This window comes from Felis catus, chromosome D1 (genome assembly GCF_018350175.1).
Source record: "Felis catus isolate Fca126 chromosome D1, F.catus_Fca126_mat1.0, whole genome shotgun sequence".
NCBI lineage: Eukaryota > Metazoa > Chordata > Mammalia > Carnivora > Felidae > Felis > Felis catus.
Window position 1 is genome coordinate 46,358,831 of NC_058377.1, and position 27,453 is coordinate 46,386,283.

The 27,453-nt window shown below is 45.1% G+C and overlaps 1 protein-coding gene across 3 annotated transcripts in view; it reads left to right on the plus strand.

The window, feature by feature from the left end:
- Positions 1-27,453, plus strand: part of ME3 (malic enzyme 3) — a 184,246-nt gene that overhangs the window by 146,880 nt on the left and 9,913 nt on the right. For all 3 annotated transcript variants that reach the window (XM_045038640.1, XM_011286564.3, XM_023239354.2), the window contains one exon: positions 14,297-14,406. In XM_045038640.1, the coding sequence (XP_044894575.1) occupies positions 14,297-14,406 (110 nt within the window). The remainder of the gene's footprint in view (positions 1-14,296; positions 14,407-27,453) is intronic.

The window sequence follows — 27,453 nt, forward strand, 5'->3', positions numbered from 1 at the left end:
TAGCTATCACATCACTTATCATTTCTTTTTTGTGATGGGAAAATTCTCCAGCATCTGGGTCAGTTATCTGGCACTTCTTGATTCTTCCTTCTTTAATGGTGGTCCTATTGCCCCATCACTCACCAGAGCTGGGCGCCCCCTCCAGGGTTTTTCGTAAAGTACAAGTCTACCTCATGCACTCAGCCCCCAAGGGAAAAGCTGAGGCTCTTTGGCTCTAAGCTTCTCCCGGTGGTTTTAAAATGATACAAACAAAGGAAAAGCATGTGACATCTGGACTACAAAGAAAGTTTCAAGATTTCATCTTAATTTTAAGAGATTGTAAAAAGCATAATTGTTCGCTCCCAGCCCTGATAATAATGTTTCAAGGGAGTGTTGCCTTTCTGAGTCGTTCTCAGCAGAGACAGTCAGTACTCAGTATTTTCACATATACTGAATTTTAGGATGCCTTCTGCGGTTCAATCTATGTCTTCCCTCATTTTCCCATTTCCCTCCTTAGGACTGTAATCCCACAGTCTTAGAACCCCAGAACAAGAAACAACCTGTTCACTTGATCCAAGTCTGGCACTTCATAAGTGGGGAAACTGAGACCCAGGAAGAAAATTATTTCCCTATGGTCATATAATGATAAAAGCAGTGGGAAATTAAGGGGAACCTCTCCAGTTGTTTCCTCTCCTTCACTTAATTCATGAAATTTCTTCCACATTTCCTTTCTTCAGCCTTTATCATTTCCTTCTCTGTGCCCCAGAGTGTGGCCAGTACAAAGTGCACACCCATCCCAAAGAAGTCAGTTCTTCCTAAGATTGTAACATGGACACATAAAATCATCAGAAAAATAGTCCAAGGCAGCACCTGTTTATTTATTCATGTATTTATCTGTATATTCATAGTGGATAAGTGGTAAGTCAGAACATAGTGGTAAGTCAGAAATATCCTTTGCTCTGAAAGAGTTTATAATCAACTAGGGAAAAAAAGAAAGATGCTGAAATAATTACTATTGAGTTGTATAGATTTAATGTGTGCCTATTTAATGGCCCTGCCTGCAGTGTCCTTCAAGGCTGATAGGGGGAATACAGTGATCAGAGCACTTGGGACGTTTGGTTGGATTTAAAAGTTATGGCCTTCTTCCCAGAAAAGAGCTAGCAACTCACTTTTACAGAGCACCTACTCCGTGCTGGGGTGCTTTACATTTAATTATCACAGCAACCTTTAGGGATAGAGAAACTGAGCCTCAGAGAGGTCAAGTAACTTGTCCAAAATCACCCGGCTAGAAATTAACAAGAGTTTGGGCTCACCTCAAACCTATATGACTCCAAAACCTGAGGTCATTTACTACTGACCCTCTGCTGCCTGCTCTCCCCGCCTGGCTGAGAATGTCCTCCACTAGTGGCCTTATTTTTGTTAACTCGACCCTCGAGTTCAAGGGAATGGCCTGAACTAAGGTGACACAGAGATACCTTGCTGTGGTCTCAGAGGAGCGTGTGGCTCCAAGGGGAACTGATGTCATACCGATGTGTACAGTGGGGCACTCGTGTGGAGGGACTGTTCTCTGGCATTCAGTCATTCCTGCTTCCATGTGTTCATGACACTTACTGAGCCAGGAAAGCACAGGGCACTGGGCACACAGCAGCATGTTTGTTGGGTCTTCTAACACGGGTATCTGAAGCTGACGTGTCCAGAGCTGGAAGCAGCAAAGGGGGTCAAACAATGGCAAATAAGACTTTTCCCCTGTCCTCAAGGACACTGCTTCATGCTGCTTTGATCTCGTCTGTCCCCTAACCTAGCTTAGTCTTTCCTGGAGGGGGAACCTCCCCAGCTGTGCCTCACTTCCATCCAGAAAGCCCACAAACACAGACTGGGATTTCCAGTCTTAATGTCTTCCACCCCCAACTAACTGTCATAATTAGGGTAGAATTTAGCCAGGTCTATGAGAGGCAGTTGAGACTCTTAGAAGGTTGGAGCTGTGACTGCAGGGCAGACTGTATGGTACAGGTAATGGAGTAGTACACCTGCAGAGAGAGATCGGAATGAGCCACACTAATCAGAGAAGCTTCATGGAACATCAGCAGCTTTACGACAAGTAAAATGTACAGCCTGTGGGCAGACCAGAGCTGGTGGAAATGCTGACACCCCCGAGCCGGCCAGCAATTTGGTTGCTGGGAAAAGTGCACAGGCTTTCTGAGCAGAAGGTTAAGGAGTGAGATGCTGTGCCCTAGAAGAGAAATCCAGTACTGACCTCTGACCTTTAAGAAGTCAAGAGTTCAGCAGATCAGCCACCATCCTCTTTCCACACTGGGATTTCTGGCGCCATTTATGTGCTTGCCCAGGAACTCAGACAAACTGGGAAATTGAGGAGGAAATCCAAATTGTTCCTGAAGTGTTTTCTGTCTGGCCAGGGGTGGCCATCAGAGCAGTGACTGAGGAATTGCCACATTATTCTGGTACTTTTGCTTAGAAAATCACTGCTTCCTGTGACTGTCTTGTTACTTGATGGGAATTTTCCCCATTAGGCCAGAATGCCAGCTATAGGAGCCCGCCAGTCTGGCTGCCAGAGCCCAGCACACCGGGGGGATCTCCCGGTGCCAGACCTAGGAAGGGAAGGACCTTAGAGGTCCGCCCGCACCTCCTGGCTGGAATCCCTTCCACAACTTCCGTGCCAAGTGGCATTTCAGTGACTACAGAATCCCTTCCGGTGACCCAGCGCTTGAAATCTCTACCTTATATATCACTGGAATTTGTGTCTTGCTGACTTCCACCTGTTGGCTCTACTTTTTCCTCCAAGGCCACATAAAATAAGTCTACTATATTATTCCTTGTCCACAGAACAAGCCTTCAAGTCTTTGAAGAAAATCATTATGCCTCATTCCTCTTGGCTTTCTCTTTTCCAGGCTCAGTATTCCCACCTTCTCCAATCCATGGTTTCCAGTTTCCTCACCTACAGGATAGTTTCCCCATCATGCTTGTGAATCCCTTCCCAACTCCTGCCCCAGCAGAGTGAGTCATTCCCTCAGGCATATCTGTGGTGGGGCTGTGGTGTGAGGGCTTTGTGTCCACCCTTCCACTGGCTGCGAGGTCCTGGAGGGAGGGACCATGTCTTCTCCAGGCTCAAACTGGACTCTGGCTCCTACCTCCCCCATTTCCCTGGGACCTCCCCCATCACTCCTCTCTCACCTCTCTTCCACGCTATCTCCCTTACTTCATAGGGACAGCCCCATCTCAAAAATGAATCCGTCTTGGGGCACCTGGGTGGCTCAGTTGGTAAGTGTCCAACTCTTAATTTCAGCTCAGGTCATGATCTCATGGTTTATGGGATCAAGCCCTGTGTCCAGCTCTGTACTGACAGCACAGAGCCTGCTTGGGATTCTCTCTACCTCTGTCTCTGCCTCTCCCCTGCTCTCCCTTTCTCTCTCTCTCACACCTCCTCCCACCAAATAAACATTTTTAAAAAATGAATCCTTCAGTCCCTCATCCCCCAAAGGCTGTCATCCTTTCCCTACTTCATAGCCAACCTTCTTGAAATTCATAATCACTGACATTTCCTCCCCATTTACCTTTCAGCCCTCTGCAGTCTGATCCCCCTCCACCACTCTCGTACAGGTAGTCTGGAAAAGGTCATGAATGACCATCTAAACGCCAGCTCCCACAGACACTTCGAGATCCCCTTCTCACTTGACATCCTGGCGACATCTGACACTCCTGACCACGGCCTGTCACGTGGCTCTTATGGCAGCTGCTGTGCTATCTCCCCCGACTACCTCCCTTCCTCCCCAAGCCCCACCCAGGCTCCAGCTCTGTTTATTTTCGTGCAGCCCCCGGAAGGCCCCCTCCTCTCATTCCACATGCATGTGCCTGAGACACCTTTCTTCCTCCCCTGCCCTACCGCAGTCTGCCGGTGAACCTCTGCTCCTCCTTCGGGCCACACCTGCGAAGCCCTCACTGCCTTTCCCTCCAGCAGACCTGCCTGCTCCCTTGGAGGCCTTCCACATACCTAGCATGTACCTTTACCATTACCCTCGCCACAGTGTGCTGCAACTGCTTTATCTTTTTGCGTCCCCATCAGACTGTGAGATCCTTGCGTTTGCCTCTATAATCTGGTAACGTACGGTGGTCCCTTGTTCACCGTGGGCACTTAGACATGTTTGCTAAATTGAATTCTTATGTCATACCTAGGATGGTTCCTGACACAAAGAGAATACCCTGCTGGATACATTTCTTTAGTAATTGAAGCTGAAATGTCAATAAATAGTTGCGATGCAATGTGGTACATAGGCTGTGATAAAGATCTACCCAGAGTGTCATGGAAGTCCAGAGAGGAAGAGAATTAGTACTACCCTGAGAATAGGGAAAGCAACATGACAAGAAAGCCTTCCCAGAAGAGGTGACATTTAAGCTGGGCCTTACAGTTTGAGTACGAGTTGGCCTGGGTGAGAGGGGGCCTGCTAGGCCCTTGAGCAAAAACACAGAGCTGTTCAAGGACCCACAATAATTGAAAGACAGCAGGATGTGTCGAGGGTATGGGAAGACATGGGCAGGGTTCAGGCATTAAGGTTGGGGCCAAAGTGAATACCAGCCAAGGAGTTTGGACATAATCCCAAGGGCGGTGGGAGCCCCATATGGATTTTCAAAAACTAAGTGTACTGCACAGATTTGTGCTTAGAAAGATAGGGAGGATAGATTGGGGGAAGGGGAATAAACCTGGAGGGGGTGAGATTAGTTATTATAGGATCCATGCCAGAAGAGACAATTGCAGTAATCCCAGGGAGAGATGACCTTGCTCTGAATTCACCCAGCCCTACCTGGTACAGAGTTCTTTGTGTGGAGACTTGTGTCTGTCAGCATGTTCTCTGCCACACATAGGTGGGGAGGGTGGGACACAGGGTAAGGTCTCTAGTCAGATAAGTGTAAAAAATGCGGGGTTAAACAGGTGTCTCAATGCAGGATTTTTCAGAGCCTTCAACATACACTGCATTATACTATATGTAACATTCAGAGTTTCTCAAACATATTTAGCCACAGAAACTTTCTGAGAACCTCTCAAGAGACTAGAGTTTAATGGAATATATAAATTTTTTAAAAAGACCAAGAGCTTTCATAATTCTGTTAGCTGTAGTTCCTGGAAGGAAAAAATAAATCAAACACATAGCTTTCCACTAGGTGACAGCTAATGTGCTCACTGAGCACTCTGCTGTGAGAATGTTGTATGTGTGGGTTGGGCGAGCAGAGAGGGCTCCCCTGGAAATACGTATGTTGCTTTTGGTCATTTGGTTTGGAGACAGGCTGAGCAAATTCACCTGCTCCTCTCAGGTCCCTTGTGTTTATTCAGGCCTGAAAGAGGTTGGACCCAGGTATTTGAAAGAATGACAGGTCCTGACCTCCGGAACAGAGAAACCAGGTCTACAGAGCCAGGAATGTTCTCCTCTCACCACGTCCCTCACACAACATTCCATCAGCTTGCTGGGGGGATGGACAGAGCATCCACCTCAGAATCTCCTTATCCTGGGGTGGCTGCATCCCAGATGGCAAGTACCTGGTTCTGTCAGTCTTGACCTGGGTCTCGTCCACTGTCATACAAAGCTCACTAGGGTTCCCAGAGACAGGTTGCCATTTTCAGGCTTCCACTTGCCTGAGCACTGGGGGTGGAATTGAACAGCCATCCATCATCCTTGGGACTTTAAGTGAACCCTGGCCTTGGAATGCCTTCCCTGGCAGCTCCAAGGCCATTTCCCAGCTGAGTCCCTAAGGTGGAAAAGTCTGGGCAGCTCCGTGTGTGGCTTGGGGAGGTGCCTCTTTCTCCATTGCAGGAATTCTCCCCTGGAGAGGCATCAGATATTCCTCAGCCCCTGCCAGGGCTTCAGGGTGAAGAGTTCAAAAGTGCAGAAGGGGACAGACCAGCAGGAGCCTCTCCGGTGAGGGGCAGCTTCCAGCAGGAAGAAAGGTCAGCAAGAGGCTGCCAGCACTAAAATCAGAAAGCTGCCCAGCCCCCTGAATAGTGTGCCTGAATAGGTACCCTTCTTAGGGTTCCTCTGCTCCAGCCACACTACCTGGAGGGTACCTGCCTCAGCCCTGTTCATTTAGCTGGTTCGTTTAGCTGTGTCTCGGCTCAAAACAGACTCTGAAAGACTCACTCTTCAGCTTTTCCTGACACATGTTGCTCTTCCTGAGAATGGTCAAACCTCCCTACTCTAGACTTCTAGAAAAATCTGAGTGAAGCTCATAGTGTTTCTACCCCAACTGCCCATTAAGTAGCTCATGCTACAGTTCCACCACTCAGAGCAGGAAACTGAGACCCAGAGAGAGAGAGACTCACCCAAGATGCAGAGCTTCTGTCAGAGACAGAGAGAGAACACGGTTTTCCTGTTACCCAGTTGAGCGTTTTCTTACCACACGGCCCCGTCTTTCTCCAGAGAGAAAGAAATCCAACATTATTATCTATTTAGTTGTATCTTTTACAAAATCACACTGCTGTTAAGGTTGAGTTAAAGGCATCATATTGCTAATGAAGATAAGTTCTAGAGTCAGACAGAGCTGGATTCAGATTCCAGCTCCACCAGCTTGCACCTGCAGTAGAGTTTATAACCCCTGGGCAAATAACTTCACATCTGTAGCTCAGGATTCCTTCTCTGAAACAGCACCTACTTCATTAAGTCATACGAAAATTAATTGAGATAATGTATGGTAAATAGCTCAGCGTGATGCCCAGAGGGGAATAAGCACTCAATAAACTTTAGCTCTTTGTGTTACTGTTGTTAGTAGTAGCGTATTTTAAGTAATATGTAAGGCAATTACAATTAACGTTTAAATTGGTGTTTTGGTCCATTACCTGTATTTGAACGTATATGGATGAAATGAGAACAAATTTTTTTCACCTAGACCATTTAAATTTTCCCTTTGAAATTTTGTGTTTATTCTTAAGGGCTTTTAATTAGATTAACAAGTTAGCAGGCCAACTAAATCTCTACCAACTCTTTCATATATCCACCCCTTCCTAAACATTTATTGAACAACTCAAGTATCACCTTTTCATAGGTGCTCAGTGATGCTTTGGGATGGGTGAGTGGACAGATGGATGGATGGATGGATGATGTTGAGAACAATTGAAGTAGCCACCTTTGGTTCACACCAGCCAGTGGTTGGGTTTTATGAAAAGCCATGAGGGACTGAGAGACTGAAAGAAAATGGTTAAGGGCCCAAAGGTCTCAATGGAGGCAAAGAACAGGTGTAAGGTGCAGTAGGAATGAGGAAGGCAAAGGACAGGCTGTCAGAAACCAATATAGACAGTATGACATTCTGGAGTAGGAGTGGTTCCTGGTGAAGAAAGGTCCAAGGAGTAGCCATGTGGATGGGTATCTGAGGTGGACAGGAGTTCTGGAGGTCCTTAAATCCAAGGAGGTGTGGGAACTAAGTCTAGGTTATCAGATGGACAATTCACATAGCACACTGCACATTTTGTGCAATTCCAAGTTAGGATTAAAGTGACCTGAATTAATGAAATTTTACTCTATTTCATCAAATTGCTCACTGGGGATATTCCCTTATGTAAAACTGAATGTAGGAGGGGGCCAAGATGGTGTAGTAAGAGGACTCTAAGCTCACCTCATCCTGTGGATACAACTAGAACACACTCGTGTCAGTGCAAATAACCCAGAAAAGGACCTGAAGACTAGAAGAAAAAACTCCGCAACTAAAGGTAGAGAAGAGGCCACATCGAAGACAGTAGGAAGGGTGGACACCTAGTGGGGATCTAAATGGACCAAGGCCACCCATGGACAGAGGGAGCTTTGAAGAGGGAGAGAAATAGACTACCACACCAAGGAGCTAGCACAGGGACAACAAATCCCCAAAACATTTGGCTTTGAAAGTGAGAGGGGCCAAATTTCATGAGTTCTTACAGATAGCAAGACTTAAAACTTGGAGTTTTAAAAATCAGAAGGCTCAGCCCTCCAAGAGCCCAAAGGGCAATAGGAAGCTGAGTCCCTGCACTTAAAAAGAAGCTCTACAAACAGCCCCCATAGAAGCAGCAGTCTGAAAATGCCTGGGGTAAACATGAGGGAATTTTTTTTTTTACACTTCTCAGAGCAGGTCTTGGAGGGGCAGGTCTCCCAGAGGGACTTCCCAGGAACAAAGGAGCTAACCAGCTCCATCTCCCTTCCCCACCCCCTAGCATAAACATATAACCACCTATGGGAACCAGCACAGTGGCAACATTCTCTACCTAACTTGTGTATGCCAAGCCCCACTCCCCCTCACTTTGGCAGATCTACCCTTCTCAGTCACCCTTGCCTCAGTCCAGGCACTGCAGTCCCCCTCCCCCAGAATACCTGCACAAATCTTGCCAACACCATTTCTCTGGACTTGGGCTTTTGCAGGGCCTCTGTCCCTATGGTGATGGCTGTAGGCTCTGTGGAAGCCCAAGGCTCACATTGTTAAAACTGCACACCACACCCTGAAGCCCTGGTCCCAGCAGTGGCCCCACCTTACTAAAACTGCATTCCCCACCTGGGCCAGGGACCAAACTCTGCCTACAATAGTCAGAGCCTCTGCAGATGACTGGACTGATGGAAAAAAGGCAGCCAGGACTCAACAGCAGGGCACACACAACACACACAGGAGACAACCCTGAAGCACCAGGTTCTGATGAACAGAGGACACTGCCCTGCATGGCACTAAAGGACCTCTTCTTCATAAGGCTATTACTTTCACAGAGCAGAAGATGTAGCTGACTTTTTCTAATACACAGGAAACAGGAATATGGTCCAAATAAAAGAACAGGACAAAACCACAGCAAGACACCCAGGCAAAATAGATAAGATGCCTGATAGAGAATTTAAAGCAATGATTATAAAGATACTCACTGGACTTGAGAAAAGAGTGGAGGACCTCATGAAACCCTTAACAAAGAAAAAGAAAACATAAAAAAGAACCAGAGATGAACAGCACAATAGGTGAAATTAAAAATACACTAGAAGGAATAAAATGGCAGGCTACAGGAAGCAGAGGAACATATTAGTAACCTGGAGGACAGAGTAAGGGAAAGTAATCAAAACGAGAAAATGAGAAAAGAAATTATGCAAAATGAGAATAGACTTAGGGAACTCAGAAACTCCTTTAAGCATGATAGCATTTACATTATAGGGATTCCAGAAGAAGAAAAGAGAGAAAGTGAAGATGGGGGGAAGGGGGCTGGCTGGCTCAGTTGGAAGAGCATGCAACTCTTGACTTCAGGATTGAGAGTTCAAGCCCCATATTGGGTATAGAGATTACTAAAAACTAAATAAATAAAATTTAAAAAGAGAGAAAAGGGGGCAGAAAATTTACTTGAGGAAATAATAACTGAAAACTTTCCTATCTGGGTAAGGAAATCGATATCCAGATCCAGGAGGCACAAAGATTCCCCCAGCAAAATCAACCCAAGGAGGTCTACACCAAGATGCATAGTAATTAAAATGGCAAAAAGTAGCAATAAAAACAACAACAACGAAAAATTTAAAGCAGCAAGAGGAAAGACAGTTACATAAAAAGGAAACCCCATAAGGCTATCAGGAGGTTTTTAAGCAGAAATTTTCCAAGCCAGAAGGGAGTGGCATGATATATTGAAAGTGTGGAAAGGGAAAAATCTGCAGCCAAGAATATTCTATCCAGCAAGGCTATCATTCAGAATAGAAGGAAAGATAAAGAGTTTCCAAGACAAGCAAAAGCTAAAGGAGTTCATGACCACTAAACCAGCCCTTCAAAAAATGTTAAAGGGGACTCTTTGCATGGAAAGGAAAGACAGTAATTAAGAGTTAAGAAAAAAAAAAAGCACAAAAGCAGTAAAAATAAGTGTATCTGTAAAAATCAGTCAAGAGATGCACAAAATAAAAGAGTATGATACCATATATCAGAAATGTGGTGGGGAAAGGAGTAAAGAATAGGCTCAAACTTAAGCTACCATCAACTTAAAATAGACTGCTATATATAGAAGATGTTATGTACAAACCTAGTGGTAACCATGAATTGAAATCAGTAATAGATATGCAAAGAGGTGAAAGACCTGTACTCTGAAAACTATAAAATTGATGAAAGAAATTGAAGACAACACAAAGAAATGGAAAGACATTCTATGCTCATGCCCTGGAAGAACAAATATTATTGAAATAGCTACACTACCCAAAACATCTACAGATTTAATAAAATCCCTAACAAAATACCAACAGCATATTCATTTTTCAAAGAGTTAGAAAAAACAATCCTAAAGTTTGTATGGAACCACAAAAGATCCCAAATAGCCAAAGACATCTTGAAAAAGAAAAACAAAACTGGAGGTATCACCATTCTAGACTTTAAGTTATATTACAAAACTGTAGTAATCAAAACAATATGGTACTGGCAAAACATAGGCACATAGATCAACAGAATAGAAAGACCAGAAATAAACCCATAGTTAAATGTTCAGTTAATCTTCAATAAAGGAAGCAAGAATAAGCAAAGAGAAAAAGACAGTCTCTTTAGCAAATGGTGTTGGAAAAACTGGAAGGCAACATGCAAAAGAATGAAATTGGACCACTTTCTTATACCTACACACAAATAAACTCAAAATGCATTAGGGACCTAAATGTGAGACCTGAAACCATAAAAATCCTAGAAGAGAATATAAGCAGTAATTTCTTTGACATCAGCCGAAACAACCTCTTTCTAGATATGTGTCCTGAGGCAAGGGAAAGAAAAGCAAAAAATGAACTATTGGGACTATATCAAAATAAAAGTCTCTGCATAGCAAAAGAAATAACCAACAAAACTAAAAGACAACCTACAGAATAGGAGAAGATACTTGTAAATGACATGTCTGATAAAGGGTTAGCATGCTAAGTGTGTAAAGAACTTATACAACTCAACACCCAAAAACCTAAAGAATCCAAGTAAAAAAAATGGGCAAAAGGCATGAGCAGACATTTCTCCAAAGAAGACATACATATGGCCAACAGATAATGAAAAGATGCTCAACATTACTGATCATCAGGGAAATGCAAACCAAAATAACATTGAGGTATCGTGTCACATCTATCAGAATTGTTAAGATCAAAAATTCAAGAAACAACAAGTATTGACAAGAATGTGGAGAAAAAGGAACCCTCGTATGCTGTTGGTGGGAATGCAAACTGGTGCGGCCACTGTGGAAGACAGTTTGGAGGGTCCTCAAAAAAACTAAAAATAGAACTACCCTATTATCTTATAATCACACTACTGTGTATTTACACAAAGAATACAAGAAAACACTAATTCAAAGGGATATATGCACCCCTGTATTTATTAGTGTTATTTACAATAGCCCAAACCATGGAAGCAGCCCAAGTGTCCATCGATAGATGAATGAGTAAAAATGTAGTATATATACACAATACAGTATTACTCAGCCATAAAAAAGAAATCTTGCCATTTGCAACAACATGGATGGATCTAGAGAATATAATGCTAAGTGAAATAAGCCAGCTAGAGAAAGACAAATACCAAATGATTTCACTCCTGTGGAATTTAAGAAATGAAGCAAACAAACAAAGGGGGGAGAAAAAAGACAAACCAAGAAACAGACTTAACTATAGAGAACAAACTGATGGTTATCAGAGGGAGGTGGGGGGGATGGATAAAACAGGTGAAGGGGATTAAGAGTACACATTTCATGATGAGCACTGGGTAATGTATAGAATTGGTGAATCACTATATTGTACACCTGCAACTCATATAACACTGTATGTTAACTACACTGGAATTAAAAAATAAGTAAAAAATAAAAAGTAAAAAAAATTTACTCATAAAAAACTGAATTCAATATGAAAGAGTAGTAGTGCATTGAACAAAGGTATTTATAATTCTGCCTTATTTTTATCTCAGATTGGTATTGCTTAAAGGTCAAGTGTGTGTGTGCGTGTGTGCGTCTGTGTGTGTGTGTGTGTGTGTGTGTGTGTGTGTGTGTGTGTAAGAGAGACAGAAAGAAAAAGAACGTGCATCGCATTGCTTTGTTATCTGACCTTTTCAGCATTTTAGCTCCAGGCCAGTCGTGGAGCAACACTGGGAGTCTTGTGAGGATTATATATAGCAAAATGTCACCAGCAACCAAAGACATTCTGTCCCCCTCCCAATCCAAATACTTGAAATTCACACCCTGGAAAAAAATTCACAGTAAATTTTGGGTCAGCAAGAATAGCACTGTATTTGTGCATAGGACGTTTTATTTTTCAGTTGTATTCACTGTAAAAGGAGAACAGGGCTGGATGTTGGGTTGGGAGATACAGAGAGCCCCCTTCCCCACCCCAAACAGCACTTGCTCTGTGAATGAATAGGAATTGTGGCCAAAATGACATGTGTGCTTAGCAATTTACAATTTCAGAATAACCCCAGCTTTTCATCCTCACAACAGCCCACTGAAGTTGGCCAGGCAGATATTACTGTGTCCATTGACAGACGGAAAACTGAGGCAGAATAAAGGAGTGAAGGGATAGATGTTAGACCATTCAGAGCCAGGTGAGGCCCACAAGCCTGCTGACCCATGCCTGGCACTCTTAGTACTGGACTATGGCAAGTCACAGCCTCTCCATTTCTGCCGCTATGACATGAACCCACCTCCAAGTCCCCCCACCAACAGCTTTAACTTGCTAAGGTTCTGGAAGGACCATGACAGGAGCAAATATTTACCTGCTGCTGGATTTCTACCATATAGGGTAAGCCAGGCACACAATTATGAAGTTGAAATAGAAGTTTCTGGGCTATTTCAGGACTAATCACCCATCATAGACAACAGCCTCATTGGAAAGATGCCCCGGGTAGCACAGGAAGCCCACCAGGTATGCGCCCCACCCACATTTTCTAGCAGGGTCATAAATCTTTCTTTCCACAGCTGGTCCCACACTGGTCCTAAGCCTGTAGTTCACACCAGGTTGGGAGTGACAGACCCCTTCTCTCCATCTCATGCTTCAACACTCCTGGCTGGTCAATCAAGGCACTTTTTCTCAATGAACATGAACTTAATTAAATATTCGACACAAATGGACCCATGAGATGAAATTTTTTTGTCTGTGCATTAGGTAATTTTTAATAATTTGTGTCATGCTTGTTTCCAAGAAAAGACACAATAGATCAGAACTATCAAAATGACGATCAAAAGCAAGAATGGAGTAAGGGAAGGGTGTGTGCAGAAAGGCTGGCCTGATGCTGCCTTCAGCCCAGGAGCAGAAAACTGAACTCTCAGCTTTCTCACAATGTCAACAGGAAAAATGGGTTACAGATACAGCCATTTTGTAGGAAAGACAAACTTTCCCTGACCTTGAAATCTAGGAGTGAAATCTAGGAGTCAGTTGTAGCATAGTTTTTAAAAAGGCACATCAGGCAGCTTAATGGGCATTGTCTTCACCCACCCAGGCATTGTTTCTCAGAGTTCTCTAGACTGTGAGAATCCAAACAATGTGGGGTGCTTGATAAAGATGCAGATTCCTGTTCAGCATGGTGACCACAGTCCATGGTTCCTACTGAGTTGTATACTTGAAGTTTGCTAAGAGAGTTTTCTTAGATGTCCACACCACACACACACACAGCATGGTGTTGCTGTGAGGTGATACATGTGTTAATTAGCTTGGTTGTGGTAATCATTTCATTATGTATATCACAGTATCCCACTGTACATCTAAAATATGTGATTTTTGTCAATTATGCCACAAGAAAGCCAGAGGGAAAAATATATATACATTCATGAGCCCTGCCCCAAACTCACTAAGTGAGAATCTCTGGAGGATGGGCCTGGTGGTCTGTATTTTGAACAAGCTCACTAACTGATGTTCTATACCTGCACATTGGTTAGTGGAGGAACTCCAGGTATCAAGACTCACCCAGAGAGATGTTTGAAGGCTGCAGAGGCTCTCCAGGCCCCCCAGGAGTTGGAAAGTCGAGGTTTCTTCATGCACTTGGGCGGGTAGTGAGCTTTCTGCTAGAATTTCAGATGGCCACAGGCCCCATCTCAGTCTTTCCATCACCCCTCAGGGTCTGCCATCCATAACTCATGGTAGCCACCAGCCTACATTAGAGACAAAAATATGGGCTCAGCTGACCCACCAAGCCTCGTGTTCCTACTCTCTCCCTTCCCCATCCTCATTCATAATGGGGAAAGCAGAGCCAGGGAGTCCAGGAGCCATCCAAGTGGCAAAAACCCCACTGAATGAGCCACATCACCCCCCACCATCTGTCCTGTGCCTCCCCACTCCCAGGGCAGGTTGGGATCTGCCAGGGACTGGCCTTGGGGAGACAATCATGAGTTCTTTCCTTTCCCTTCCCACAGGTTTGGAATAAATTGCCTCATCCAGTTTGAAGACTTTGCCAATGCCAATGCCTTCCGCCTGCTCAACAAATACCGCAACAAGTATTGCATGTTCAATGATGACATCCAAGGTAAGTTTCCACCCCACCTGACAAAGCCACCAAGGACTCATGCCTTCTCACAGATTTCCCCTGGATGCCCAAGTGGGGGCACCTCCTAGCTAGTTTGCTGCCAGCAGCTGTGGAAGAAAGAGCATTAATGTTGGATTCAACTCCCACTTGGCTAAACTTAGTTCTGTGACTTTGAAAAAGTCCCTTAACTTTGCTAAGCCTCAGTTTCCTCATCTATAAAATGGACGTCATTACTGCTTCAAAGGAAAGTAAGAATTATGCGATTTAATACATGAAAGAAATAGTAAACAGTGCTGTCATTTTCCAGCTGGTTGAACTTGGGCTAATCATATCTCTGAGCTATAGTCTTCTCGTCTAGTCAATGTGGATGATAATAACTGCCTTGGGAGATTATTATGAAAATTTAAAGAGCTAGTATATGGAAAGCACTAGCACAGAGGATTCATCGGACCAAAGCATCAATTACCCTAAAAATGTCCTTCCCCAGCCCCAATAGCTCGCTCTTGGATTTTCCAAATATTAGGTGCAGCACTGTCAGAATCAGGACAGTCCCTTCTCTTAACTTGGCTAGAATGTGTGTTACTCAGAATGATAACTGTGGAAGGCATTGATGCCAGGGCCCCAGGGTGCTCCAAAAGCCAGTAGAAAGCATTTTCTAGTTCAGGATCAACTTGGTTACTTGGTTACATAGAACTTCTGTTCTATGGACCAGAAGTATCTGAAGGCACTTGCTTCTTGCTGTGGAGATGCCAATATGTGAAACTGGAAGGGAAGGGTTGGGGGGGAGGGGTCCCTCATAGATCATCTCTCCTGATCCAGGCATTCTCAGTAAGAGCACTGGGAGCTATTCCTAATGTTTTGTAAAAGTCAACAGAAACACTGATGACATGTAGTTAGCATCTAATAGAGGGAGTTTGGCAAGCAGAATGTTTTAAAACCAAAGATGCATGTCAGGACAAGAACAAGTTGGTGGGGGACAGGTGTTGGTCCTTCCTTGGGAGTAAAAGATTGGCCAACCTTTCATTTTGCAGATGAGACCCAAAGAGGTCACAACTTGTCATCAAATGAGTTAGGGTTAAACCTAAGAGGGTTCAAACCCAGATAATAATAGCTGAGGTTTAGAGCTGAACATGTATTATACATCAGACACTGTTCTAAGCACTCTACACATTTAATCCTATGTGATCTTATTATCTCTGTCTTAAGAATGAAGAAACTGAGGCACAGAGAGTAAGTAATTTATGCAGAAAGTAAGTATAGAGTTGAAATCTGGACCCTAAATTCTAAGTACATAATCACTCGTCGTACTGTTCCCAGACCATACTATTACAGAACCAAATGTTTCTTCCTTTCCTGTGGCCCACATTAAGAGCTAAAGAAATGTGATAAATGGGGTGTGTTTTTGGATTGGGCATACATTTTTAAGAGGCAGGATAGCACAGTTTAGCATATTTTTAGATAATTAAGATCAAAATATATGAGTTCAGCCCTTGAAGAGTGGGTAGCCAGAGAGGGGAGACCCAGTAAGGGAGAGCTGACATATGGCAACCCCCCAGCCTGTCACCAGTCTGTCACCCTAGATGTATGGGCCTGGGAAAGCCCAGTATTACCCAGAGAAGTGGGCACTCTGCACAGACAGGGCAGCACAGTCCAAGAGCAATGGTTGGTGGCAGGAAGCATTCCCTCCCTGCCCTCCTGCTGGTCACCTCACTGTCAGCCCCGTGGACAGGGGTGTGGCCACAGCCCTCAAGGAAACACCTGCCGGCTAGCCCCTGACCGGCTCCCCCGTCATGGCACTCACTCATGAGTCAGAGGCAGGACAGCCATCCTCCTGAGCCCACTGGGCTGCCAAGACCAAAAGGTGGGAGTGGAAAACAAGTCCATGTGGGTGGCACACCTGGTGCAGACTCCAGATGTACACACACACACACAGAGTCATGTGTGTACATCCTCATAAACAGGGGGACACATCTGGACCCTGCAATCCACCTGCCTCCACTACCCCCTGCTGCTGCCAGAAAGCACCTCTAAGATGAAACTATGGCCGTCAACCCCCTCTTCATGAGCAAGTTCACCCTGCCCCACTGCAAGTATCAGGCCTCGAGGATCTGCCTCTTTGGGCCCCACTCCACCCCCACTAATCTCTCTGTCCTCTGACCCACTGTTACGTTTACTCCTCTAACCCCTTTCCTTGTCAGTTCTCTCTGCATGTGAAAGTTCTGCCCCTTAGTCACTCATATGTACCTTTCAAGAATCAGCTTAAGGGTGTCCTGTCCCAGGGAAGGACTCACAGCAGCCTTTGCTCCCCCAGTCTGATTCAGGTGCCCACCAGGTGCTCCCACAGTCACCTGTGCTCCCCTGTCAGTTCTCTTACCACACTGTACTCCAAATGTCCGCGTGGAGTTGTCTGTCTCCCCAGGAGACAATAAGCTTCCAGAGGCAGAAACTATGTCATCTATTCTCATTCCCCAGTTCCCAGCACAGTGCCTGGCACATTCTAGATGCTTCATAAGTATTTGGAGAATGAATGAATGAATGAAGTCTACACACACAAATTGACATTCTCATAAGCATACCCGCCAATTCCCGTGGGCATGTCTACCTTGGACACCTGCCCCTGCAGCCTCTCTCTTGTCCAGGTCATCATACATGTACTTACACAGTAGTGCCCCCCACATGTGCTTACACTCAGACGGATTTACATCGTCGTGTGTACACATGTAGCATTTTTAATTTAGTCAGTTCATTGTTAAATTCATTGGTTTTGATTTCCTGTTCATAGCCAGTCCCAGCAGAGTCTATTTCGCTCCCAGGCAAAGCTGGATGGAATAGTTTTCTGGGTCCCACAGCAGACAGCAGAGGACTTTCCCATTCTTTTCTCAGCAATTAAAAACTAAAGTCATGCATCTGAAATGTGTGATGAGAGCTAGCGAATAGTACCAGAATGTCAGGAGCCCTGTAATATCAAGTCTTTGATAGGACAGGCTGACTGTTAGGTAGGAGCATGTAAGTAATAACAGTAAAGAGGTGGGGGTGGAGGCACACCACCCAGATCTTCCTTCGAGAAAAGACTTGATGCCCCAACTACTGGCAGGGCTGTCAGCTGCCTCGGGCAGAGTCCCAGCTCCAGAGCTGCCTCGCCCATGGTCCTGCCCTGCCGGGGATGCCCTCACCCCGTGATGAGGGAATATAAAAGCCCAACCATTTTGGCCCAATGCAGGACAAGTCTGAGGGGACATTGAACTCCAGAGCTCCCCCACAGGGTTGGCTGAGGCTTTGGGGACTGCATCATAGCCCAGCTTCTCCTCTGCTCCCTCCTGCTTTCCCCCTGCCCCACCCCTTTCCCACTCTCTTCCATAGGTGCCAATCCCAAGGGCGCTTCTTGGTAACATACTGAACACTCTACATGTCTCAGAATGTGCTTCCCAGGGAGCCCAAGCTGTGCCAAATAATATTTTGCATGCACAGAGAACTTTAGGTGTGAGCTATTTTTTTAATCCATACTGCCTCGTAACTTCCTGGCAACAGCCCCCCACCCCCTCAGGGAGGACAGACATTGCTGTCCCCTGTCACTGGTAAGGAAACTGGAGTTCAAGCATTAATTTTTGCTCCAGGTCACATAGCCAGACAGACACAAAGTAGGACTAGAACCTAGTTGTTTCTGACTCACAGCTCTCCACTCTCTCTCCATGACATCAGGCTGCCTATTCCCCTGTGTGGGTGAGGCGGTGCAACGAGTCTTCTTGCTAAGGATTAAATTCCAGATCCCACATAAGTGGGGATATCACTAGTCTCCAGAAGCCTGCTGCTCCCATCTTTCCCATCCCCTCCTCCCCTGGTTTACAGACCAAAGAGGAGATCCAGAGAGGGGAAGGGGCTTGACCACACCATCAGCTGGTTACTGATGAGTCCAGGACCAGAAGCCTATGATGTGTGTTCTCAGTGCTAAGTGGGCAATTAGGACATTGGTGAGCAATTCCAGGACTCAGGGGGAAACATGGAAGATGAAGCTCCTGCTTAATCTTTAACTCCAAATACAAAGTTAAGAGAAATGAAACATAAAACTATATAGCCATGCTCAAAAATAGAAAAAGGAACACCGTATGCAGAATTGAAAAGGGTTGAGAGGGAGGGAGGGCAGAAGGGAGGGATGACCGTGGCAAACAGACCCCAAAAACAAGTTATATGTGGTTGCTGGGAACAGACCCAATGCACCCCAGCAGGACTCCTCATCGGAATCTACCTGAAACTCCACATATGGGAGGGGCTAGAACCAGGCTGCCACGTGAAAATGACACTGGGGCCATGCTGCCGGCTCCGAATACCGGCTCAGCATCACATCCTTGGTGGAACAAGGAAGGTGGGACTGAGGGCTTGAGGATCACAGCAGACAGCTCCAAGAGGGCAGGGCCATGCCTGGAGCTGAGCAGGAACTCCAGCACATAATTTGAACTGTCTCCCAGCCAGTCCGGCTGTACCACACACCTTGGACTCACCCCACAGGGCTGACCACACGGTGGGGCCTCTGGAAACCCAGTGCTGGAAGGGTGAAGCGCTCCCCAGGACTGCTGACTGTCTCCTCTGTGCCCACCCCAGCTGGCTCACAGAGAGCCTCAGCCGCCCCAGGCTGGTCCTCGGTGAGCAGGGCTGCTCGTGTGCTGACATACTGCTGGCAGTCTTTTCGGGAGACTTTGGAAAAGACAGAGGCTCAGGTGACTTGTTTCAACTGGGACCAGAGAAGCCTCCCTGCTCTTAGGGGAGGAGGAAACTGGAAGGGGGACAGCAATAGGAATGATCATGCTGGAGGACAGGTCAGCTGCCTTCTTCCACAGAAGCCAGATCCAGGATGCTGCTGGCCTAGTGACCATGGACCTCCGGCCCCCACTGCTAGCTCCTCACACAGCGTGGCTCGGGTGTGAAAGTCTAGCTGGCGTGTCCAGTCCACAGCATCCTCCTACCCCACCGGCCTGCCCTGGACCTGCACTACTCCCGAGTCCTACCACATACCTGGGGCCAGATGGCCTGTCAGTGTGCCCTGTGGCATGTCAGGCCATCATCACCCCCTCACACTTTCAAATTTTAATTTGTGAGTCTGAGTGCTTAATAGTCAGACCTTGTATTGAGACAAGCCTAGGTCTGAATCCCCATTTTTCTCCCTTTGGCTTTGGCCACTTGACTTAAATCCTCACAGCCTTCTTTATCTGCAAAATGTACATCATAGTATTAACAGCCCGAAATGATAATCGTCAGTATGTACAGAATGACCAAGATGGTTTTAAAAGGCCAGCATCTATTCTAGTTGGCTGGACTTTACACCAACTTTACACCAGAATTACCCCAGTTTATGGCACCAGGTCATTATAAGGACAGGAGTCATGTATAGGCAGGGACAGGCACGTAACAGTACTTAGTTCTGGTACCTAGCACAAATACCTCTGGTGCATAGTATGCTCCTGGCACATAGTATGAGAGGGAGGGAAGAATGGTTGATACCCAGGATAGAGGCGCTTTGGTGGAGGTGAGGAAAGAGATGGGTGTGAGCACAGATCTGGGCAAGCCTGAGAAGGAGGCAGGACGTTTATCCACCTTCCACATATACCCTATTCTTCCAACCCATTGAACTCCTCACGGTTCTATGAATTTTCTGCCAACTCTGTGATTTTGAATGTGCTGATCCCTTTGCCTAGAATTCTCTTCTGCTCTTGGCTGACTTCTGTGTGTCCTTAAAGTCTCAGGCTTCACCTCCTCCAAGGTACCACACCTAGGTCCAAGCCTGTCCCACTGGTGTCTGGCTGATCCCACCTTTCTCCAGAGCTCAGGAGTCACCCACTTTGCAGAACGCTTCTAAGTTCCCCAGAGCTAAGTTTGTCATGATACCAAAGGGGCAGATGGGAAGGAGTGGCCAAGCTCTGAAGACTCTGTCCAGCTGATCTGTCCTGTTTACCAGACACCGGGAGTTATTTCCGGCTCTTGGGGGTCTGCTGCCCTCTTTCCTACACCATGGCCACACACATGGAACAGTACTTCCTGGCCTTTCTGTTCTCTTTCCCTCACAGTGAGGCCTCCCCTGGCCTTTTCAACCTTCTCTCTCCACAGCCTTCCTTTTCATGAAGCCCTGTGTTCTGTGCCTGCTGTTCACTTACAGGGCCGTCTCTAGCCCTGAGATTCCCATGGGTCTCTTACATCTGATCCTGGCTCCTCTGTGACCTCCCATTAGTCTGCTGCATCAGGTAAAAGCCCAGGGAAGCAAAAAGCTGGTAATTACTCTTTCTGGTTCCTCCAGAGTGTGTCTGAATAGGTCTAACCCATCTTCTGCATGGGCCAGGAACTGCCTTCTAGAGGGTCCAGCAGTTTCAGAAAATTCTCCTCATGACACAGAAATAGGACTGAAGTTGTTTAGAAGGCCTTTGCTTGGTATCATTAAGGGAACTTGAATTTTTCTGAACATATAAGCTGTTAACTACCTACAGACAGACTGTTCTATTTATCCTTATATCTGCAAGGCCAGGTGCAGTGAAGGCCCAGAAACAGGCCCCCAGACACACTAATGAACAAGTGAGTGACGGTAGCCAGCTGCTTTGGGAAGGTAATTATGCAGATCCTGGAAGCAGGCCTGGCCTTGCAGTGGACAAAACCCAGTCCCCCAGGGCCCTAGGCCTCCAAAGCCACTTTGAGCAGACCCTGACCAAGTCTAACTCCCTGCCCTTCTCCCTGTCTGGGACAGCAGTCTCACCTCACCTACAAAATGGCTCTTTCCCTTTTCTCCAGTAATCTGTTGTTCACCATGGAAGTTCCCTATCACTTCGTCAAATGTGACTATTAAAAACAAAATAGAAATTACATTTTCAGCTCATCCTTTTCTGCATTTCCTGAATGGACAGCCTCTGATCCTCAGTTTGCAGGAAGTGTAATTATGGAAGCTCCCTCTAAAGAGGAAAACTTGTTTTTCTTTCATTGTGAATGGGAAACAGCCAGTCACACTTTAGGTGGCCCGTGGCATTTATGGGCACAAGCCATGTTCAACAACATCCTGCACCCCTGGGTTTCTTCAGGTGGTTACCTTCAGAAAGCTAAACAGCTTCCTTCCTCTCCACTTTTAATTCCCTAACACGTTACCCAAGAGCTGCCCCAAATGAAAGTTAATGATGGAGATAACTGTATTTGGCCAACTTTATAATATGGGGCTCAAGAACTGCTGTTCTTCCTCTTGAGTTCCGGTCTATAATCAGGGTAACTTGCCACTTCACAGGGTAACTTGCCTCAGAGGAAGGTTCCAGAAAGGAGAGCATGAAGAAGTAGCCAGCGAGGTAGCCGATGAGTGTGGGGCTCCAGGAGCCAAGTGCAGAAGGAGTTTCCCAAGGGAAAATAAGCAGTAGTATCCAATGCTGCTGAGAAGTCAAAGAAGAAGTAACTAAGGACTGACAACCGAATGTGACAAGGTGGTGGCACAGGTGACCTTGTCAAGAGGTGGGGACAGTTGATTGACTTGACTGGTTTCAGGGAGACTGAGAAAAAGGGAAACAGAGGCAATAAGTATACACAGCTCTTCCAAATAAGAACTAGGGTAGGACTATAGAGAGTCAAGAGGAAGCCTTTTTAAAGATGGGAGCTTGATGACATGTTTGTGTGCTGATGGCAGTGATCTGGTAGAGGAGAAATTGATGCAGAAAAAAGAGAAAATTACAAAGGAGAGCAGGCAAAAATGATGGGACCTGACACACACCTGGGGGTGGCTTTAGCTAGGAGCAGGGACAGTTCATTGGTGGTAACGGGAGGAAACACAAAGCAAATGGATATGGAGGAAAAAGGTTTACAGACTTGGTGGTAAGAGGATTCAGAAGTTCTCTTCTGACTGTTGCTGTTCCCTTTGAACCTCACTTTCCACTTCTGAGATGGGGAGAAAACGGAGCTCATAGTACTTGTTTGGTAGTTATTTTGTGAAGATTAAATGAGCAAATGCAGGTAAGCACATACATAGCACAGAGTCAAGGTCACAGTGAGAGGGATCAATAAATGTCAGTTGGCTTTCTCTCCTCTCATCGAAATGTTCCCTTCTTTCCTATCAGATTTCCCACTGTTTCGTGTTCTCCACCCCTGCCAGAGCCATTGACATCCACTGCCTAATTCACTTCTTTCTACCTCCACCACCCCTCAGTTCTCCCTCAAGGAGAGCTCATAATGCCCCACCTGCTGCCTACAAGTCCAGACTCAGGAGAGGCTGGCTGAGCTTCATGGGCCACGAAGGGGTGGAAGCAGCACTGCAGGTATCCCTGCTCTGCTTCCAACTGATTGACTGAAAGGGGCCCCAGTTTCCTCACCTGTGTGCTTGGGGTAGGTCATGCTCTCCAGTCCCCATCCAGCACTGGATTTCTGCAGGTAAGCCCAGATATTCAGCTTGCAGGTTCTAACCACAATAGATCCCTGGCATCGGAGAAGGTAAAGAGCCATCAAGCACAGCGTCTTCTCTGATGGAATATCTTTGGCGCCATCTGGTGGCACATGTTTTGCACATCTCCTTGCCGGAGGCAGATGTCCCAAAATAGAATCAGATGAGAAGACTCCCTCTCTATCCAATGGAAGGAAACTAGTACTTCAGCTAGAGAAATCGTCTAGTTCAGTGCATCGCAGACTTAAATGGCCATATAAGTCATCTGAAGACCTTTTGAAATACAGGCTCTGACTCAGTAGAACTAAAATGAAAACAGCTCTTGGGGGCCAGAGAGTAGGATGGGTAGAGTTGTTTCCAGAAAGAGAAATGGGGACTAGCTGACACAATAAGTGGACTTCAAGAAAATAAGAGACCAAGGTATTTAGGAATTTAGAGGAGCACCATACCATGCAATTCTCACTACCTATGTAAATGATTTCAGTAATTACTTAAATTGCTTTTTGATGCTTTCTTGGCTATCAGTTTGGTGTTCCTTTTGGATGCAGTACAGTGCTGAGCCTGGCCATGACATAGCCCAGCTTTATTCAGGTTAGATAAAAAGTAGATCTGGGAAAAGAAGGAGAGGTTCAGGATGCCTGGCTGGGAAAAGCAGAGGATATCTGGCAGAGGAGATCATTTGAGCTGAGTCTTAAGGAAGAAATAACAACGCAGAAGGTCCTAAGCTGGTAAACAGCATGGGCAAAACATAGAAGTGTGAAAAGACGTGACCTGTCAGGGAATGATCAGTAGTGCGCCTGGGACACAGAGTATGTGGGGAGGCATGAAGCTGCAAAGGTAGGTTGATGCCAACAGTATACTTAACTATAACTGATGCTTCATAAATAACTGAATGCAATTAGCCCTAAACAGTGACCTCTAACTGCTGATTATGTTACAGTTATTTGTGCCCAAGCCTTGGTGAACAGGGAGTCCCTGGGGGCAGGGACCATGTTTGATTCATCTTTTGTAGTGCCTAGCATGGTGCCTGTCACCTGGTAAGCCCTCAGTACATGCACAATGAGCTCTTGGGGACCCTCCAAAGGATGTTAGGAAAGCCCCCAGTAGTCCTCAGCCCTGGCTGTAGGGCCCTGTTACACTTTAGCAGTACCCCCCACCCAGGCCATTCCTGTGTGCAGGCTGGAGCCTGTACCCCACCTTCTTGTTCCTACCTCAGGTCCTACCTTCTGAGGTCCACAACGATGACCGTGCACTTGTTAGGCTCCAACTGTTTGCTGTGCCCCCTGTCTTTGCCCAATACATGGCCTCTAAGCCAGACACAAATCCAACCCACATTCTGGGATAAGGCCCTTCCCCAGAGCTACCAAGGTACTAATCCCTTAGAAAACTGGAAAGAGAAAACAGGAAATTCACTCATATTCCCACCCTGCAACCTTTAGTTATATTGTTCCTTCCAGATTCTGTGTTTTTCGTTACACAGAACAACCTTTTAAGTTTCTCTTCCTTCCAACTAACTCAGTGAAACGCAGTTTAGTGGTTAAGAGCATAAGACCTAGGGGCACCTAGGTGTCTCAGTAGGTTAAGCATCCAACTCTTGATTTTGGCTCAGGTCATGATCTCACATTCATGAGTTTGAGCCCCATGTCAGGCTTATGTGCTGACAGTGTGGAGCCTACTTAGGATTCTCTCTCTGCCCCTCCTCTGCTCTTTCTCTCTCTCAAAATGAATAAAATAAACTTTAAAAAAAAAAGCACAAGGCCTAGAGCCTGGTTCCCTGGGTTCAAATCCTCACTTTGTTATATGATCTTGGACAAGTCAGAAAACTACTCTATATTTCATTTTCCTGGGCTGTAAAATGAGGATGATAGTAGTTAGGATTAAACAAATAAATGTCTTTACAGTTAGACATCTAAAGCACTTAGAACAATTATCTGATGTTAGTTACTCACTTAATAGCCTCTTCTGTGTTGCCACATCATCTTCATAATAATTTTTAATGGCTGCAATATATTCTGAGTGTCCACACTCTTTACTTAATAGTTACTCCTTTGTTAGATGTTTAAGTTATTTCCAGTCGTTCTGTATTAAAAATAACACTGTCATAAAGATCCTAGGACATGCGTTTTGGATTTTTCCATACATAGATTACCAGAAGTAGAAGTATGAGGGTAAAGGGCACAAGCATTTTATGCCTTTGGTCTATATTGGGAAATTGTTTTCCAAAAAAAGCTCATAGCATTGTAAAATACAATTTATGCTGGAATTTTTTACTTTTCACTACTCCCTCACCAGCCTTGGACAACATCAGTTTCTTTGATTTGTGCAACTTTAACATTCCACAGATAGTCCCACTGTAACTTTCTTTTCTTCGACTATCATGGAGGATTCCCATTCCCCATGTGATTACTGTGTTGTGAACTCTCTGTCAGTAAGGGTCTACACCAGTTGCTTTAAGAGAGAAAATACAAAGAATTGCTGATTATGTATTTAAAAATGTATTATGTATTATTATGTATTTAAAATCAACCTACTGATTATGTATTTAAAAATGAAAAGCATTAAGGACCTACTCCTCAGGGAACAAAGGGAAGACCAGGTGGCAGCCGGCTAGCGTTGTTGTCTCTGAGGGGTGCACTATGAGGCTGCTTCTGCAACTAATGGACAGACTGCAAACTGGATTCATCCACTGCTTCGGGAACAATCTATTGCTGTGGAAGTGGAAAACCAAGGCTGTGGGGTTTCCAGATTTAGCAAGGTCAAAATGCAGCATGCCTACTTAAATTTGAATTTCAGATAAATAATGAATTTTGATAATAATGAATAATTTTTTAGAATACTTATGCTAATATTGGATGGGAATGCTTACATTAAAAAAAAGTTATTTGTTGTTTATCAAAAATCTAAATTTAAGTGTCCTACATTTTATCCAGGCAATCTCACAAGGCAGGGATGATGCTGCAGAAAGCATTCTTCCTTCCCCCTAACCCAGCCTTTCAGTCACCCTCTGGTGCCCCTCACTGGCAGAGCCCAGCATAAAGCCAGTTGACAAAGCTGGCAAAGCTGGTCTGCAGACAAAGCAGAGTGAAGAGTGGGTTTGAAACTAAGAAACAGTTATACCCAGTAATTGGCACAGTCGATCCTTTGAGCTACTCAGCATCCGTACACCGCGTTGTATGCACTGATACTTCCAGAAAACAACAAAAACAACTCCAACAAAACATATCTTTGCAACAAATGAAGACATTCTCACCTTCTCCTCAAAATGGGGAGAGGCAAAGTCTGTACAGTCATTCTCTTCATCTCTGGAAAACAGTCACACTACCCATCTCTGGTCAGGATTAACTATCTTAAAACTCTGTCACAGTCATGTTTGAAAATTCTGTTACCTAAAGACTAAATTATAGGATTAAGAGGAAGGAGAAGGGAGAATAAATTAGCTAATATTTACCATTACATATAATCACATAATACTCAAGGATGAAAATCTGCATGGCTGCTGTATTCCTTGTTTCTGTAACCAGTCGTGAGGCCATAATTGATGTTTATACATTTCTCCCTCAACATCCCATTCCATGCTTTCTTGTCCTCAGACAAGACTTCAGCTGGCCAGGGTCCTTTAGTGGGATGACCCAAACCTTTTATATCTGAATGGTGTGAATACTAAGTGGTCCTGCCTCTGTTTTGTTGCAGTAATATTCATTAATATCTACTATTGAGCCTGGAAGTACTAAGACACACCCCAGAGGATCCCCTGGGCTCAGATCTAGTCCTCCCTATCCTCAGTTTCCCCTCAGTTATCAGGATGAATAACCACACCCTCTCTTTCTTTGCCCATTGGTTTCATGGCAAAAAATAAAATAAAATAAATAAAAAAGAAAAAAGTACCAAATGACCAGGTGGCACTCTCACCCCTCAATTTGGTAGAACCATGCTGTGAAATCTAATACAGGCATTTGTTTCTTGGGGACCAAATACCTCCAATCCAGAGAGCACAAAATGGAAGAATGTGTACAAGTGCGTTATCAGGTGAAATGGTGAAAGGAGCCACTTCCACTTCAACCCTTTGCTTTCCAGACCCAAATATTCTGGCCATGGAAGAAAGAACACAGTGTAGCATGTGCTAAGTCAAATTGCATCCTGTAAAATAGAATTTCACCATCTTCATAGGGTGTTACCTTGACTAAGTCTTAAGTAGACCATTCTACTGATCTATTAGGCCAGCTGCTCCTAGGTGGTAGAGTACATGTTAAGACCACTGAATTCCATGGGCATAAGCCTATTGGTGCATTTCCATTACTGTGAAATGAATTCCTGATCAGAAGCCTTTTGTCTGGAATATATCAATGGTGAATAGGCTATCCACAGATTCCAAACATCCACAGATTATGGCACTGGTAGAGTATTACATGTAGGGAAAGAAAATCTATAGCCAAAATATATTTTTAGTCCATTGAGGATAAATGTCTTTCTTGTCTATAATGGAAAGAGTCCAAAGTAACCATTCCACTGCCAGGTAGATGTTCTTCCCAGAGAATGGTGTCATACCAGGAGCTTAATGTTGGCATCTGCCATTGACAGGTTAGTCATTCAGCAGTAACAGGTCAACCTTGATGAGAGGAAGTCCATGCATAGCCTCTGTCCTTGCCACCATGTCTACTTGG